General features: G+C 51.5%; 3 protein-coding genes across 4 annotated transcripts; 2 read left to right on the top strand and 1 right to left on the bottom strand.

The window, feature by feature from the left end:
* The first annotated feature begins 945 nt into the window (after positions 1-945).
* On the top strand, positions 946-4,570 carry CALR (calreticulin). The gene is made up of 9 exons (XM_028519848.2): positions 946-1,121; positions 1,501-1,602; positions 1,788-1,991; positions 2,570-2,664; positions 2,754-2,963; positions 3,046-3,159; positions 3,245-3,388; positions 4,015-4,107; positions 4,197-4,570. Exons 1-9 carry the CDS (start codon positions 1,031-1,033, stop codon positions 4,398-4,400), a joined length of 1,257 nt encoding a protein of 418 aa, XP_028375649.1. The 5' UTR covers positions 946-1,030; the 3' UTR covers positions 4,401-4,570.
* Positions 4,571-6,496: 1,926 nt separating this feature from the next.
* RAD23A (RAD23 homolog A, nucleotide excision repair protein) lies at positions 6,497-12,516 on the top strand. 2 transcript variants are annotated; one of them, XM_028520072.2, is made up of 9 exons: positions 6,497-6,707; positions 8,437-8,598; positions 8,767-8,948; positions 9,088-9,143; positions 9,288-9,415; positions 9,666-9,744; positions 9,843-9,976; positions 11,551-11,715; positions 11,795-12,516. In XM_028520072.2, exons 1-9 carry the CDS (start codon positions 6,636-6,638, stop codon positions 11,906-11,908), a joined length of 1,092 nt encoding a protein of 363 aa, XP_028375873.1. In that variant the 5' UTR covers positions 6,497-6,635; the 3' UTR covers positions 11,909-12,516. The 2 variants fall into 2 exon arrangements, with proteins under 2 accessions (XP_028375873.1, XP_035888310.1); XM_036032417.1 differs by having other exon boundaries at positions 6,533-6,707; positions 9,846-9,976.
* Positions 12,517-13,045: 529 nt separating this feature from the next.
* GADD45GIP1 (GADD45G interacting protein 1) lies at positions 13,046-15,483 on the bottom strand. Its single transcript, XM_028520112.2, has 2 exons — positions 15,112-15,483; positions 13,046-13,404 (listed from the first exon to the last, which is right to left on the bottom strand). Exons 1-2 carry the CDS (start codon positions 15,459-15,461, stop codon positions 13,086-13,088), a joined length of 669 nt encoding a protein of 222 aa, XP_028375913.1. The 5' UTR covers positions 15,462-15,483; the 3' UTR covers positions 13,046-13,085.
* Between the last annotated feature and the right edge of the window lie 488 nt (positions 15,484-15,971).

Below are 15,971 nucleotides of genomic sequence, written 5' to 3'. Positions count from 1 at the left end.
AGCGACCCCTTTCATTTACCGGCGGGGGTGGAGGGGGTTGAGGGAGGGGCGGTAAAGGAGAAGCAGGCTGCAACTAAAGGACTGCCCTAACCCGGCCCTAGAGTCATATCTTCGAGTTTTCTGGGCTTCCTTCCCTCTGTCCCAGGATATCCTTGAAAACTTTGAAAGTACTTCTGGTGGGCAGCAGCTGCCGAGGGTCACTCCTCCTGGCCTTTCAAGAGCTCCCGTGACATTAGAGGCTAAGTGACTTGCCCCAGGTCATACAGCAGCAGTCTGCCAGGGTAGCAGGCACTAGGAGCCGCATGTCAGAGACAGCTGGCACTCTCTCTGCTGGGCTGTCAGTGACTAAGGGCTTGACGCCATGGTGAGGTGTTAAGTGAAGCCCCAGAGCCTAAGCACCTGGTGGTCTCTGCCTCATCCTGGGGCGCAAGCGGTAGGAGAGGGAAAGCCAGAGACAGACAGCGCGTCGTAGTGAGTCCCCCAAATGCGGGTAGAAAACGTTGCCTACATCTCTCCGCAGAATGGATTCGAGGAGGTGAGGCTGGGGCAGGGGCAGCGGCAGGGGCAGGGTCCTAGTTGTGTAGAGTCACACCTGCGCGCTCGCGCGAGTTCTTTAAATTTCCAGATCCCGAGCTACGCGCGCTGGCGAGGTAGAGGTTGGGCCGACGTCTGGTCACGTGATCTGGCCTGAGGGGCTCGAGGCCCCTACTTCACCAGTGGGTGTCTCCTACAACGCGTGGTCGACACTCATTGGCCAGTGGTGAGGCCAATAGAAATCGGCCATCTGGGAACCCTGCGTTCCTAGGCACAGCCTAACTTGCTTAGCTGAGGAGAGCCCAATGGAAAGTCAGAGTCGTGGCCACTGACCAATGAAAGGCATGGAGGGCGGGCCCGGAGGGCGGGCCAGGTTGGTTTGAGGGGCGGTCGTGTATAAAAACTCACGGCCAGCTCTAATATCCGTCCCTACTGCAGAGCCGCTGTTGGAGAAGTGAGTTGCAGGGTCCACGCGCCGCCGCCCCCTCGGCCCGCCATGCTGCTACCCGTGTCGCTGCTGCTTGGCCTTCTCAGCCTGGCTGCCGCCGAACCCATTGTCTACTTCAAGGAGCAGTTTCTGGACGGAGGTAACGCCTGGCCCCTCCTCGAGTCCACCCCGACAACGCGACCGGCCCCCCAGCCCAGATCTGCGTTGTCGCCTCTAAATACTGCTCAGAGGGCCAACACGGTGGCCCCAAGGACTAGAGCTTCAGGCGATCCTTCTTTTCACGTCCCGGGGGAACAAGGAGGGTGCAGCGGCCTCCCGCAGCAGCGTTTAGGATTCGTCCGAGGATTTCTTAAGCCACCGGGGGTGTCAAACTGGAGATTGGGGTGGGGGCACTCAGGGGTTTCCTTCTTGACTACAACAGCTTGTGGCTCCTGGAAGATGCGTTTGAGCTGCGGTGGAGTTGGTGGGTGGGGGAGGAATCAGCACAATCGCGCTGACCTGCTCCTCTGATCCCGCAGACGGGTGGACCAACCGCTGGGTCGAATCCAAGCACAAGTCGGATTTTGGCAAATTCGTCCTCAGTGCCGGAAAGTTCTATGGTGACCTGGAGAAAGATAAAGGTAAGATCCTGAGGCTGGGTGCTGAAGTCCAGGAGGACTTCCTGGAGGAAGCCCTTAGTCACTGACAGCCTGGGCATCCCCAGGAGTAGGGCAAGCAGAGGAAGGGGAATGGTTGTCTGAATCTTTGAACCTTACGGTTCCCGGGGATTGGGGCCAGCTGTGACCTCAATACTATTCTCCGCTAGGGCTGCAGACGAGCCAGGATGCCCGCTTTTACGCCCTGTCCGCCAGATTTGAACCTTTCAGCAACAAGGACCAGACGTTGGTGGTGCAGTTTACTGTGAAACATGAGCAGAATATTGACTGTGGGGGCGGCTATGTGAAGCTATTTCCAAAGAGTTTGGACCAGGCCGACATGCACGGCGACTCTGAATACAACATTATGTTTGGTGAGTGGCCCGCCCTGGTGCTGACCTCTGATTAGAGGGAGACTGAGACCCATCCATGGTTCCTTATAGCCCATAAAGGTGGTTTTGAGAGCCTGGGAAACACATTGTCAGGCTTTCCTTTGAAGGGGAAATTGAGAGGGTAGTCACAGCAGCAATAGTTGCATTGTTATTGTTGGTCTAAAGCTGTTAATTTGTGTGACTTTAGGTAGGTATTTTTCAGTTTTACAAGTGAGGATACTGAGTTCTACGGCTTGTGTGTTTTTTTCCAATTCTGCACACATTACCCCTTAGAGATAGTGAGATAGTCAAGGTCTGAATCCTGTCTTTCGAGTCTTAATGGATCTGAATTTAAAAACCAGGTTTTTTTGGCTTGGAGTGGTGAACACATAATACAATATATAGATGATTTTTAATAGAATTGTATACCCGAAACCTACATAATTTTATTAACCAATGTCACCCCAATTCAGTTTTCTTAAAAAAGAATTAAGTCTTCCTGTTGAAAATAGGGTTTAGGGGGGGATGCCTGGCAGTAGTGGGCAGCCTCTGGCCCTTAACTGGAACTGCTTCTCACCTAGGCCCTGATATCTGTGGTCCTGGCACCAAGAAGGTTCATGTCATCTTCAACTACAAGGGCAAAAACGTGTTAATCAACAAGGATATCCGTTGCAAGGTGCGCCTGGGTTTGGTGACAAATGGCTGTCTGGGGTAGGCTCAGTGGCCAGTCTAGTGGGCGGGGCCATTCACTTTTGCCTTCTTCAGGATGATGAATTCACACACCTGTACACACTGATTGTGCGACCTGATAACACCTATGAGGTGAAAATTGACAATAGCCAGGTGGAATCGGGCTCCCTGGAAGATGATTGGGACTTTCTGCCACCCAAGAAGATCAAGGATCCTGATGCTTCAAAGCCCGAAGACTGGGATGAGCGGGCCAAAATTGATGACCCCACAGACTCTAAACCTGAGGTTGGTATTTGGACAGGGGCTCCCCACCACAAAGGGGCTGGTGGATAGCTAGACCAAATCTTACCTTTTCTTGTACTCTTAGGACTGGGACAAGCCTGAGCACATCCCTGACCCCGATGCTAAGAAGCCTGAGGACTGGGATGAAGAGATGGATGGAGAGTGGGAACCACCAGTGATTCAGAACCCAGAATACAAGGTTATCCTGGGGCTTCAGGCAGAAGGGGGGTGCATAGAGGGGAGCATGCTGACTTCCACTCATCTCTAGCCCCCTTCTTCTGTAGGGCGAGTGGAAGCCCCGGCAGATCGACAACCCAGATTACAAGGGCACTTGGATCCACCCAGAGATCGACAACCCCGAGTACTCTCCTGATAGCAGTATCTATGCCTATGAAAACTTCGCCGTGCTGGGCCTAGACCTCTGGCAGGTGCGATGTGGAGAAAACAGGAGGATTGCTAGGGGATCTCAAATGCTCGGGATCACCTGGTAGGAAAGGGACAGGAGTAGAAGTCAATCCTAGGCAGTTACAAGCCTAAAATGGTGATTTTTCAGAAGAATTTCCTGGTCATTGTGGAGTTTTCACAGTACCCCCTTTGAGGTTCTATATACTTTGTGCTAGGCACTCCCTGAAGAACCTTTGTCTGAACCAGCTCATTAACTTCCTCCTAGAAGGTGATTAGATAGCCCCATTAGGGACCAAACTTTCTTTTGGTGGGCGGGGAACACACCAAATTTTTGTCTGTTCAGTGATGTACCTTCTGTACCTAGAACTTGGCACATAGTAGGTACTGGAAAGACAGTTGTATAAGGGAGTGAAGTGAGACCTCATGTAGATGAAGAAACTGAGGTGCAGAGAAGTCACCAATCCAAGGTCATATAGGCAGGAAATAGCAGGTTTGAACCAAGGTTTGGTTTAAACCTCAAACCTTTGGTTTGAAACAAGTCAGCCTGTTTTTCAAATCATAATGTTAGATTGTGGCATTGTGTAGTGGTTGTGGAACCCAAGGCTGGGGCCATGGGGTGATCCCCTCTGACCATACATTTCTACCCCAGGTTAAGTCTGGCACCATCTTCGACAACTTCCTCATCACGAACGATGAAGCATATGCTGAAAAGTTTGGCAGTGAGACATGGGGTGCCACAAAGGTGGGATTAGGGTCCACTCGTGGGCTTGGGTGAGGGCAGGCAGGGCTGGTAGATGGGGGCCAGGCCCTGAGTGTGTGGTCTGTGTGCAGGCAGCAGAAAAGCAAATGAAGGACAAGCAGGATGAGGAACAGAGGCTGAGAGAGGAGGAGGAGGACAAAAAGCGCAAGGAGGAGGAGGAGGCGGACAAGGACGATGACGAAGAGGACAAAGATGAAGATGAGGAGGAAGAGGATGATAAAGAGGAGGAGGAAGAGGAAGATGCTGCTGCTGGCCAGGCCAAGGATGAGCTGTAGGGGCCACGCCACTGCTTCCAGTGCTGGACTGAGGCCTGAGCGTGCCCGCCACAGAGCCAGTTGCGCCAAATAATGTCTCTATGAGACTGGAGAACTTTCCTTTTTTTCCAGGCGGGTTCCAATTTGGGGTGGATTTGGTATTGTTCCCCCCACCTTGTTTTTTTTGTTTTTGTTTTTGTTTTTTTTTTTTTTTCTCCATTGGTGTTTTGTCTCTGATTCTCCTTCGGCCCTTATCTTTCTTGACATCTTTGCCTTCCTCTGTCCCCTGCTTTCCCCTGATCCCTTAATTCCCCCTCCAACCTGGGGGTATGGGGGTTGTGGAGGAGAAGCCCCAGGCCCAAGATTCCATCCGTTCTTCCTGGAGCCCAGAGGGGGAGCAGGAGATGAGGATGGCGCCCCCCAGCCCCCCAGCACTGAGGAAGAAGGGGGCTCCTAGGTCCTGAGCTCTGACATCCCCCAACACCTCCCTTCCTCCTCTGCCTCCAGGACTGGGCCACTTCTGGGTGGGGCATTGGGTTCCAGCTCAGCTCACACTGAGAATGTAAGAACTACAAACAAATTTCTATTAAATTAAGTTTTGTGTCTTCTTCCTGTGTCTTCTTCTGGGGGAAGACAGACATCAGGAAACCAAAGATGACTTTTTTTTTTTCTGGAGTTGACTTTGGTAAGACTAATTTCTCAGCCACTAAAGAATTAACTGAATGTCTCACAGGGTTACAGGGGCCTTCAATTACCCCCACAAAGCACTGGGAGAAGAGGAACTAAGAGCCATTACAAATATCCCAGGTATTGACTCACTGAGTCCTTGCACCAAACTGGTGAATTTCTAGTACCAGTTTGGTCTGATGAGAGGATAGGTCCAGAATATAGTAAGTTGGGGCAGGGATTTAAACCCACACCTTAAGACACTCTCATCCCATCTATTTTATACAACTATATGTACCTCTTAACCTACTATGGAGGAAGATTACATAGAGCAATTGGATGGTGGTGAAAGCCATTCCTCTTACAATCTGGAAGACTGGGCTTCTGAGGCTGGCCTAGGCCTGCTCTGTTGGGGTCCACAAGGCTGCCACTCAAGTCCAGCAGGTAGCTGGCAGCTGACGACCTTGTTGCAGGAGAGGTAAGAAACACTGAAATGGGCCCAGCCTTCTCTGGTGGAAGCTTCTAAGCTTAGGGCTCAAAGTGAAGGGAGAAACAGCAGGACTTGGTTACAGTTGGGCAGGTGAGGTGCTTGGTGACTGCCTGGTTCCAGGCTAGGGTGTTTGGATGTGACCTGTGAAACGAGCAGGTTCAGAGGGAGGTAATGGACAGTTCAGGATGGGGGCATTTCCAGCCGGTAGCTGGGAGATAAGCCCAGCCTCACCTTTAACCGGCCCCCAAAACACCGCCTTCAGCTTTGGCTAAGCAGCCAGCCCCTCAAGTCTGTTACTTGGATGGGCCTCCAAGCTACCCTCCTGGGCCCTGTGGCTGAGCCCCACCCCTTTGAGAAGCCTCTCGGGATTGGTATATCCAGGGCAAGTTTATGGAGAGACCTGTATTTGATGTAGGGAGTGGCTTGAAAATTAACATCTTCCTTGAATACTTTTGGGGTCAGACTTGGAGACAGTGGATTGAGCAAAGTGGTTGGGGAAGCAGCAGATGGCCAAATGCGTTTTTGAATTTTTATTTAATTGGTGACCTTTCAAGTATCCAGTCCTAAGTTCTACTTTCAGGGCCTAATGAGGTTTCTGTTAGGGTGCCCCGACCAGAATAAAACTCAATGGGAACATGCAAAAAAACTGAACAAAAACTATGGAGAAATACATGTATCTATAACAAGTACATGAAAATTTGTGTTCAATGTCAAAAAAATGAAACCCCTAAGGGTCAAAAGTAGGGACTTAGGAGCCATTTTGTGGCCTTATGACGTCACTGCTAAGGACATGCCGTCACTCGCAAGAAGCCACAGGACCTGTGTGCGGTCTGAATGCGAGTGCTTCGCACTCCCGCCCCACCCCCGCCCAGCCTCGTCCTGCTGAGCCGAGTTTAGTGTGCGCATGCTTGTGCATGCCCACAAAAGTCAATGGGGGGCAGAGAGAGCTTGCTTGCAGGTCACGTGCTTTGATCGTCGGCGCGCGCAGCACCTGCCCCGGAAGCTGTCTGCTATCAGCGCGGCTGGGCGCTAAGATGGCGGCAGCGTGAATTGCATGTTGTGTGAAGATCCCGGGGCCGCGGCATCGCTCGGGCCCCGCCATGGCCGTCACTATCACGCTCAAAACGCTGCAGCAGCAGACTTTTAAGATCCGCATGGAGCCTGACGAGACGGTGCGAGCCATACTGGAGCCCGGGGGCGGGAATGACGGGATATGGGGGTGGGGTGGGGGCAGGGAGTCAGAGATCCTGGCAGGAGGGGCAGGGAGGATGGCGCGGCACGAATCCAGCTCACCTTTTCCCACTTGCCTGACTGTTCCGAACCATCCTCTCTCCCGCCTCACGCTGGTCTGCTGCCTAGACCCTAGCGGCTTTGTCGGCGTTCACGGGCGAGTCTCCTGATGGCCCCACCCCCGGGCGCCTGCCAGGTCCCGGCTCTAATGTCAGCGCTCTCGCGGGGCACGGGAGCCATGCTCTGATGCCCGGCTGGGCTACGCTCTCCGGGACGTGGGTTCTGAGTTCTCAGTTTTGCAGTCGTCTCGGCGACGTTGGTGGCCGAATATGGGAGTAGTGGCCAGGAGATGCCAACTGATGACGGCATTGACGTTGATAATGATAATAAAGGGTCTGAACTTCAGTTGTCCATGTTTGTGGGCTAGTTGATGAGTTTCTACTGTTATTATCGTACTAAATATGCGAAACAGGCTTGTCATTTGGGGACTCTGACTCCTCGCTTTACAGACGTGTAAACCTAGGGTTAAGGAACTTTGCCACAGTCATATCAGCGAGTAATGGCAGAGCAAGGATTCGAATTCGGTTCTACCTTATGTCAGGTCCCACAGTCTAAACATTGTTCTGCTTTTTTAGCTGAAAAGGGAATTTAGGACCTAACAAACATGGAGTGTAACTATGTATTTAGCACTTTTCACACTACTACCCCGCAAGGGAGACATTCACATCTCTTTTTTGTAGGTTTTTTTTAAAAAAAGACTATTTATTCTTTAGAGAGAGGGAGAAAGAAAGGGAGAGAAACATTGCACACGGCAGTTGCCTCTTGCAAGTCCCCAATCGGATCTAGCCTGCAACCTAGGCAAGTGCCCCGACCAGGAATAGAACTGGCGGCCTTATGGTTAGCAAGCCACAGCTCACTCTGCTGAGCCACAACAGCTAGGGCAGAAACCCACAGATTTTTGTGAACTGTCCAATTGTTTAACTTTGGGACAATTACTTAACATCTCTGTGTTCCTTTTTTTTTAATGAAATGAGGCAAATGGTATCTATTTCATAGTTATTTTGAGGCTCTAAAAATGTGGTATAGCCCTGGCCAGTGTGGCTCAGTTAGTTGGGCCTTGTTCTTCCAACCAGAAGGTCAACAGTTGGATTCCTGGGCAGGACACATGCCTTGGTTTTGGGTTCAGTCCACAGTTAGCCACCTTTGAAATGCAACTGATTGAAGTTTCTCTCTCACATCAATGTTCTTCTCCCTCTCTTCTTCCTTCCTCTCTCTCTAAAAATAAATCTTTAAAAAAAAAGTGGTACATACATATTTATGATAGCCTTATTAACTTAGATACTCTGAATAAAAACTGACCACTGTCTGCAGTATGGAATGAGATACCCTACTATCTCCCATAGGTTATGTTTTATTTTTCATCATACTTTACACCATCTGAAATACATACTTGTTTTTATTTTCCACACATGAATGTCATCTCCATGAGAACAAAGATTTGTTTGCTGATTTCATATCTAGCACATTATAAGTGTTCAATAAATACTCTCAAATCTCCATGCTTGACTGTGAAGCTTAACTGTCATTAGGGCTTTCAGCCTCTCCCCGCCAAACTAGAAGGGAAGAGAGAATCTTGGGGTTTGCAATGACTGTTTGTACCACTCTCTCCAGGTGAAGGTGCTAAAGGAAAAGATAGAAGCTGAAAAGGGTCGTGATGCCTTCCCTGTGGCTGGACAGAAACTTATCTATGCTGGCAAGATCTTGAGCGATGACGTTCCCATCAGGGACTATCGCATAGATGAGAAGAACTTTGTGGTTGTCATGGTGACCAAGGTGGGTGAAGTGTGCTGGTTGTGAGGATTACATGGATTACCTAGGGAGTTGGCAAGAGCCTGTGTGCCCATGAGAGATTAGCCATGAATAGGGTGGGGCCAGGAGGTGGCTGGATGTTGAGGCTTGATAGGGATACTGATGCCTGCTCCCTTTTTCTGGGTGTGACAGGCCAAAAACAGCCCAGGCACCTCAGTACCCCCAGAGGCCTCTTCCACTGCTGCCCCCGAGTCCTCCACGTCCTCCCCGCCGGCCCCTGCCTCAGGCATGTCCCATCCCCCACCTACCGTCAGAGAGGACAAGAGCCCATCGGAGGAATCAGTCCCCACAACATCCCCGGAGTCTTTGTCAGGGTAAGGCAGGGATCAGCAGCCCCAGTTTGGGCCCTGTCCTCCCAGCACGTTCCAGCATCCACATACGTGGTCTTGTGCACCCCGGGGGAGGGCAAGATACCAGAAGCCAGGGTCCGATTTCTCTCTCTTGAATTTGCAGCTCTGTTCCTTCTTCAGGTAGCAGCGGGAGAGAGGAAGACGCAGCCTCCACGCTAGGTGGGTGAGTGGGTGAGCAGTACCTGGGGCAGAAGTGACTAGGAGTCCCAGCCATCAGCTGGGCCTTGTTGTGTGTGTTTGGGGGGGTCTGAGGGCTGTCCATTCCTCTCTCTGGTGACCTAGATCTTGCTGCTCCCTCCATAGTGACTGGCTCTGAATATGAGACGATGCTGACGGAGATCATGTCCATGGGCTATGAGCGGGAACGGGTCGTGGCAGCCCTGAGAGCCAGCTACAACAACCCCCACCGGGCCGTGGAGTATCTACTCACGGTGAGGTGGGGGTACTGCCTTCAGGGGAGGCTTCCAGGGAATACATGTACTTAGTGCCCTGATGGGTCATCAGGGAGGCAAAACCTGATCCTAAAAGCCTTTGGGTCGTGGTTCCAGCCAGGAAAGGCTTTCTATAGAAGGCTGGACATGAGCAGAGGGGTGGCCCTCACCTGTTTCCTGCCGGGGCTGAGCACATAGGAGGGAGGCAGTGGGTGGTCTGTGCTTTAGAACTAAATAGGACCCCTGACAGGGAATTCCTGGGAGTCCCGAGCCAGAACACGGTTCTGTCCAGGAGAGCCAGGTATCTGAGCAGCCGGCCACAGAAGCAGGTGAGTGGGTTGGGAGGTGTGCATGTGGGGTGTCTGCTGTCAAGATACGTTTCTGGGAGCCCAGCCTAGGGTCTGACCACATGCCTCCCTTCTGCCAGTGGGAGAGAACCCCCTGGAGTTCCTGCGGGACCAGCCCCAGTTCCAGAATATGCGGCAAGTGATTCAGCAGAACCCGGCGCTGCTGCCTGCCCTGCTTCAGCAGCTAGGCCAGGAGAATCCCCAGCTTCTGCAGGTGCGGACCTGGGGGCTCGGCGGGAGCCAGTATAGCCAACACCTCCCTCTCCTTCCCTGTGGGAACCACAGCTGGAAAGAGTGAGCCTGGCCTAGCACCCTTAGTAGGTGTTCCTCTGTACTTGGAAAGCGGGGCTAACAGTTCCCTGCTGCTCCTGTAGAATTGGTGACCTACGCTGTTTCATGTACTCCTCCCAATCACCCTGTGAGGGTGTGGGTACTGTCATCCTTGCCCTCATGGAAGAAGACATCAGAGGCTTGGAGTAGCGTGGCAGCTGGTGGAGTGTATATGTATCTGCCTCCAGCTTCTGGGTCCTGTGCTCTGCCTTCAGTGTCTGTGGCCCTGACTGTGTCTCAGCCCCACATACAGCTGTTGCTTCATACTTGTCATGTCAGTTGCCTTGCAGTGTCCAGCATCGCTGTGCCCCAGTTGGCTCTGGGTCCTCCCTGAAGGCCTGCCTCGCCTGTTCAGGCTTGGTCATCTGCTGCTCTCCGTCCCCATCTATCTTATGCTGCCTCCTCTTGCACACCTCTTCCAGATGTTTTAGAGCCCAGGCTGCACACATTTTCTTTATTTGCACTCAGTCCTCCCCATGAATCATTCTAGGGCATTCAGTCTGTGGTGACCAAAATATGTGTAACCAGCCCAGATGCCATGCTTGTCCATGGCTGACTTTATGCCTCCAAGAAAGTGTTTTCCAGATGTCTGAGGTTTCAGAACAGATCCTCCTCGTATCCCACTGTCCCCACAGGGAGTAGCCTGGGGTTGCTTGAGCTGCAAGCCCTTGGGGCCTGCTGGGGTTGCCTTGTCACCTGTCACCTCTGCTGTACTTCCAGAACATCTCAGTCAGCCCAACCCTGTACTCTATCTCAGTATCTGATACCTTATCTCCCATGTGGTTGCCTGGCAGCCAGGCCTGTTTTCTGCACAGCCCTTAGGGTCCGTTCTCCACCAGAAGCCAGCATCCTGAAAAAGCACTTCATTGATGTGAAAATTGTCAGATGTACATAAAAAGAGTTGTATCAGAACCCCCAGATAGACAATATCCAGATGAACTGATGTTTTGAAAAGGTACCGAGATTTACCCATCACCGTTGTGGTGTCCCATAACACTAGAAGGCAATAGAAGAAAGTAGGTGTGGTCCCTGCTTTCCTCTCATTTTGTTTTTTCTCTCCTTTCTTACTGGTTTTATCACAGGGATCTTGTTTTTGGCATTTGCCAAGTGCATCCCCATGCCCCAACCTTTGCAATTGGTTTTCCCTACCTGGAGGAAACTTCCTTCCCTCCTGGACCAACATGTTTTTTCTATCCCAGTGTCTGCTCTACTGTATGTCAGGCCCAGTTTTTACATTGTAAACTATTGGCCATTTATTTGCTTGTTCATGGCCTGTTTCCCCACCCTGGAATGTCAGCTCCACTACAGTGGTCTGTTCATTACTGTGTTGCTGTTTGGTCAGAATAGGCACCTTCTAGATAATTACTGAGTGAATGAAAAGGCAAGGTATGTGATAGGCACATGGGGAGGTTAGTCAAGTGCTGTGGGTTACCATCCCTTGCCCTCTGTCTCCCACAGCAAATCAGCCGGCACCAGGAGCAGTTCATCCAGATGCTGAATGAACCCCCTGGGGAGCTGGCGGACATCTCTGATGTTGAGGGTGAGGTGGGTGCCATAGGCGAGGAAGCCCCACAGATGAACTACATCCAGGTGACGCCACAGGAGAAGGAGGCGATAGAGAGGGTAAGAGGCGTGGCTGAGGCATGACCCTACTGGTGGGTAAGCCCCCATGCCCTGCTCATACTTGCCCATCTTCCCACAGTTGAAAGCCTTGGGCTTCCCAGAGAGCCTGGTGATCCAGGCCTACTTCGCCTGTGAAAAAAACGAGAACTTGGCTGCCAACTTCCTCCTGAGTCAGAACTTTGATGACGAGTAATACCAGGAGGCCAGGCCGCCTACTGCCCTCACCCTACCCCAAATCCAAAAAAGTTTTATAAAAGAAAAAGATATATATATATATATATATATATATATATATATATATTCATGTTTATTTAAGAAGTGGAAAGTCAAAAACCTTAAAAAAAAACAAAACTCAACTTCCCACCCTCCTGAAGCGGCTCCCATTTCCATCTTGGCCTGAGAAGACCTGGGCTAGACAGCTGTCCTCCTATCCCCCGCCCTAGCCTAGCCTGCTCCAAGGAGCTGGCAGGGCTGGAGGTGACAGATGGGCCCCTCTTGGCCTCTGTCCCATCTCCTTGCAGCCAGATGGAGAGGGCTGCTTATTTTCCCATCCCTCAAAGAACCCCTAAGACCTCCTCACCCTTTGAGGGTGAAAGGAAGCTGGATCCCCAAACTTTGATCTTCCATTGGAATGGCCCAAATCTTCCCTTCTGGGGTGAGCATTGAGGCCCAAAGCCCCCTCTGCAATCTCGCCTTGGTCTCCAGCCTGCATCCCTTCACTGGGGAGGCGGCCAGGCTTCTCCTGTCTGGGGAAGGGGTAACAGCTGCTGTGGAGGTCGATGCTACCCCCCCCCCCCCCACCCCAGTACAGAACTGTGTCTCTGATAAAGGTTTTGAAGTGAATAAAGTTTTAAAAGCCCATCCTGTGGTCTGTGCCTGCTGGGGCTTCCCACTCCAGCTCATCTGGCTCTGGGAGCTAGCTGGGCACAGGCTATGTGGGAATGCCAAGAAGGGGCAGAGAGGTCTGTCAGCTTCTGCAGATGGGGGTTCACAATATATCCTCCCTCAGAAGCTGTCTCATTTCCCCACAGTGGGCCACAGCCCCAGCTTGGTCTTGGAAGAGCTATTTCTTCCTGCCCCCCCCCCCCCCCCCCGCCCATCATCACTAGTCTGTTTTTTGGCTACACTTCCCCCCTGATAATTAATAGAGATTAATGTTGGTAAACAGAAGCCTTCTCCTTTGCCATCTGCTCCATTATTTCCCCACTGCATCTCCATTCTGCAGCACAGCCTAGAGTCCCCCAGTGGGCAGCACTAGGGAAGGGTGGGGTAATCCCTGGCCCCAGGTGTTGAGGAGGGGTACAGTAAGAGGATGAAGAACTCGGGGCGGGGGGGCTGTTGGGCAGCAGGTTTTATTGAGAAAGAAAAGCTCAGGAGCTGGGTTCTACAGAGGCTGCTGGGTCTGGGACTGCAGTGGTGGCCAGTGCAGCAGCTCGTGCCTCCTTCTTCTGCCTTTGTTTTTCCTCCTTGAGGCGCTTGCGCTGCTGCTTCTCCAGATCCTGCAGCAGCTCCTGAAAGCGGGCACTCCTTGGGTCCACATGGTAGCCCAGGCGCTCCTGGGCCTCTGCCTGTAGCCGGGCACGCCGTTCCTTGTCTGCCTTCTCCTTCTCCCTGCGCTCCTGCTGCTGCCGCCGCCAGTTCTCAATCATCTGTGGCATCTTGGCCATGCGCTCTGCAATGAGCTGCTCCCTGCAGGGGAAGGAGGGTGGGTGGTGAAGGCAGTGACACCCAGCCAGAGCAGCACCTGTCTATCCACATCCCATCATCAAGCCTTTGCCCACATCTTGCTTCCCAGCTCCTCCATGGAGATGAAAAACTGGGAAGACTTTTGGCCATTAACAGGAAAAGCTCTGAATAAGTGAAGAAACAGGAAGGAGATAATGAAGTAATCTATGACATAGAGCAGCAGTCCCTAACCTTTGTGGCACCAGGGAACAGTTTTATGGAAGAGGGGCCCTCAAGCTTGCCTGCTGTGAATGGTGGGGGTTGGGGGGGTGGTGAAGGGGTGGTACAGGAGGTAGAGCTCAGGCATTCCTAACAAGCCTAGGTTGCACATCAGCACCCGTCCAGGGCCAGCCCCAGGGTTGGGGACCCCTGACCTAGAGCTTGAGAGGGCCAAGCCCCAATAACTCCCAGGAGCAGACCCCAACTTAATATTCCACTGAGCTGTATACTGAGCCATCTACACACACCATGCCAGGCCATTTCCATGGACATCACTGACCACCTACTGTATGTCAGGCCCAGCTCTAGGCACAACAGTAAAGGCAATGCATGGATTAGACCTTTCCATGCAATCCTATGAATTTGTAGGTGCCAGTTACAGCCCTATTTTAAGAATTAGAAACGTAGCCCTGGCTGGTGTAGCTCAGTGGATTGAGCGCGGGCTGCGAACCAAAGTGTCGCAGGTTTGATTCCCAGTCAGGGTACATGCCTGGGTTGCAGGCTATGACCCCCAGCAACCGCACATTGATGTTTCTCTCTCTCTCCCTCCCTCTCTAAAAATAAATAAATAAAATCTTAAAAAAAAAAAAAGAAACGCGAAGCTGGAAGAACTAAGGCCTCATGATGGGGTTATCCAGCTGGGGTGGGGCAGAGACAGGAGACTGAGGTTCACATCTCATCTTTACAGCTCACTGGATGACTGGATAGGTGACTCCACCTTCCCAGGGCTTAGAGTGATCTCTGCTTCCGCTTAGAGCTGTTGTGACGATGAGAACAATCAAACAGGAACACAATTGGCCTGATTCTCCAGCTAGTCTGCTTTGGCTGGCTCTTCCCTCCAGGAAGTGGCACCATCCTGATACCCTTGGTCTTGCCTACATATTTTGGGTGAAGTCTAACCCTTTAAGACCTGCTTCTGAGTCTGTCCTCTGCCCATGATTCCAGACCCCATCACTTTCCACTCATTGGACACAGTCACACTGATGGTCTGGCTGCTCCTTAAAGCCTGTCCCTACCTCAGGGCCTTTGCACTAGTCATTCCCCCTACCGGAACACTTTCCCTGAGATATTCCCATGGCTATGCCTAGTCATTCAGGTGTCTGCTTAAATATCAAGTTTAAGTCTCAAACCAAAGCCACTCTCTGTCTGCACTCTTCACCAAATTCTATCTTCCTAATGGTTCTCTATCTCCAGCTGAAACATTTTTGCTGTGTTCCCCATATTTTTAAGCCTTGGGACAAGGCTTGGGACACCTGGGCCAAAGCCTTGCACACAGTAGGCGCTCACTAAAGATTGGCTGATGATAAAGTATGTTTGGCAGCTATGTGAGCATGCGCATAAATCTACAGCATGCAAACCCTGTGATAAGCACCTGCTGGCGCACTAGTTCACCCACCCAGCCGCGAAGAGCGCGGCCTGCAGCCCAGCGACTCTCCGACCGCACGCACGTACCTGGCCTTACGCTTCTGCTCTTCTGCCAGCTGCTGCACCCTCACTGACTCCTGCATGGCCGCCAGGCTCGGGTACCATTCACTCTCCTCTGACTCCAGCTCGCGCAGCTGTTCCTGCGACGGCCACAGCGAACCAGCGGCCACCCCTGAGGCTGCTCCGTGCCGCGCGAACTGCTTGGCCGCGTAGCGCGGCCCCAGCTGCCAGCGCGGAGTCAGCGGGTCATCTGGGTCCGGCCACCAGGGCCCAGGCGAGCGGCGCGGGGGCGGCGGCGCCCGGTAGCCACGGAAGCCTCGGCCCAGGGTAGCCGCCAGCCCGAGCAGTCTATATGCCTGCCGCATGGGCGCCGCCATTTTAGCTGTGCAGGGGCCTAGAGGGCCGGCGGAGCTGGCCACGGCGCTGCCTGCGCGCGAGGTCCCAAGGGGGCCGCTTGGAGTGTGTCGATGTTACCTCAGTTCAGGGCACGGGGGAGAAGGGTGTAAAAATTTTTTATGCTTCTTCGGGTCTAACTTAAAAATTTACTTTAGTAGTTATTAAAATGGTATTTAAGTTTCAATTTCATATGTTTAAAATAGCATTTAATTTTTAATATTAAATTATAATTAAAATATTTTAAACAATAATTTGAATATTTACTTAAAACGTTTAAATATTTCAACTTCAAATCAATCTACGTAATTTAAATTTTATTTTAAGCATTTAAATATTGTTCATAACATTAAATATTTATGCATTTTAATTTGATTTTTAATATAAGTAACACTTAAATTATTTAAAATCTCACCTGGACGTTTATTTTAGTATATATCTAGTTAAAACATTGAATGTTGTATATGATTATTAAGATACTGATTTAATTTCTT

This window comes from Phyllostomus discolor, chromosome 8 (assembly GCF_004126475.2).
Source record: "Phyllostomus discolor isolate MPI-MPIP mPhyDis1 chromosome 8, mPhyDis1.pri.v3, whole genome shotgun sequence".
Taxonomy (NCBI): domain Eukaryota; kingdom Metazoa; phylum Chordata; class Mammalia; order Chiroptera; family Phyllostomidae; genus Phyllostomus; species Phyllostomus discolor.
Note: the sequence above shows the minus strand (reverse complement) of the source record. Positions and strands in the feature narration are given on the sequence as shown.

Excerpts from the sequence above, each read along its gene's own strand:
- RAD23A (XM_028520072.2), top strand. The coding sequence starts at position 6,636 with ATGGCCGTCACTATCACGCTCAAAACGCTGCAGCAGCAGACTTTTAAG. Across the intron at positions 8,599-8,766 it reads TGGTTGTCATGGTGACCAAG|GCCAAAAACAGCCCAGGCAC; the intron begins GTGGGTGAAGTG and ends TGGGTGTGACAG. Across the intron at positions 9,977-11,550 it reads AGAATCCCCAGCTTCTGCAG|CAAATCAGCCGGCACCAGGA; the intron begins GTGCGGACCTGG and ends TGTCTCCCACAG.
- CALR (XM_028519848.2), top strand. The coding sequence starts at position 1,031 with ATGCTGCTACCCGTGTCGCTGCTGCTTGGCCTTCTCAGCCTGGCTGCC. Across the intron at positions 2,964-3,045 it reads CCACAGACTCTAAACCTGAG|GACTGGGACAAGCCTGAGCA; the intron begins GTTGGTATTTGG and ends TTGTACTCTTAG. Across the intron at positions 3,389-4,014 it reads TGGGCCTAGACCTCTGGCAG|GTTAAGTCTGGCACCATCTT; the intron begins GTGCGATGTGGA and ends TTTCTACCCCAG.
- GADD45GIP1 (XM_028520112.2), bottom strand. The coding sequence starts at position 15,461 with ATGGCGGCGCCCATGCGGCAGGCATATAGACTGCTCGGGCTGGCGGCT. Across the intron at positions 13,405-15,111 it reads GAGCAGAAGCGTAAGGCCAG|GGAGCAGCTCATTGCAGAGC; the intron begins GTACGTGCGTGC and ends CTTCCCCTGCAG.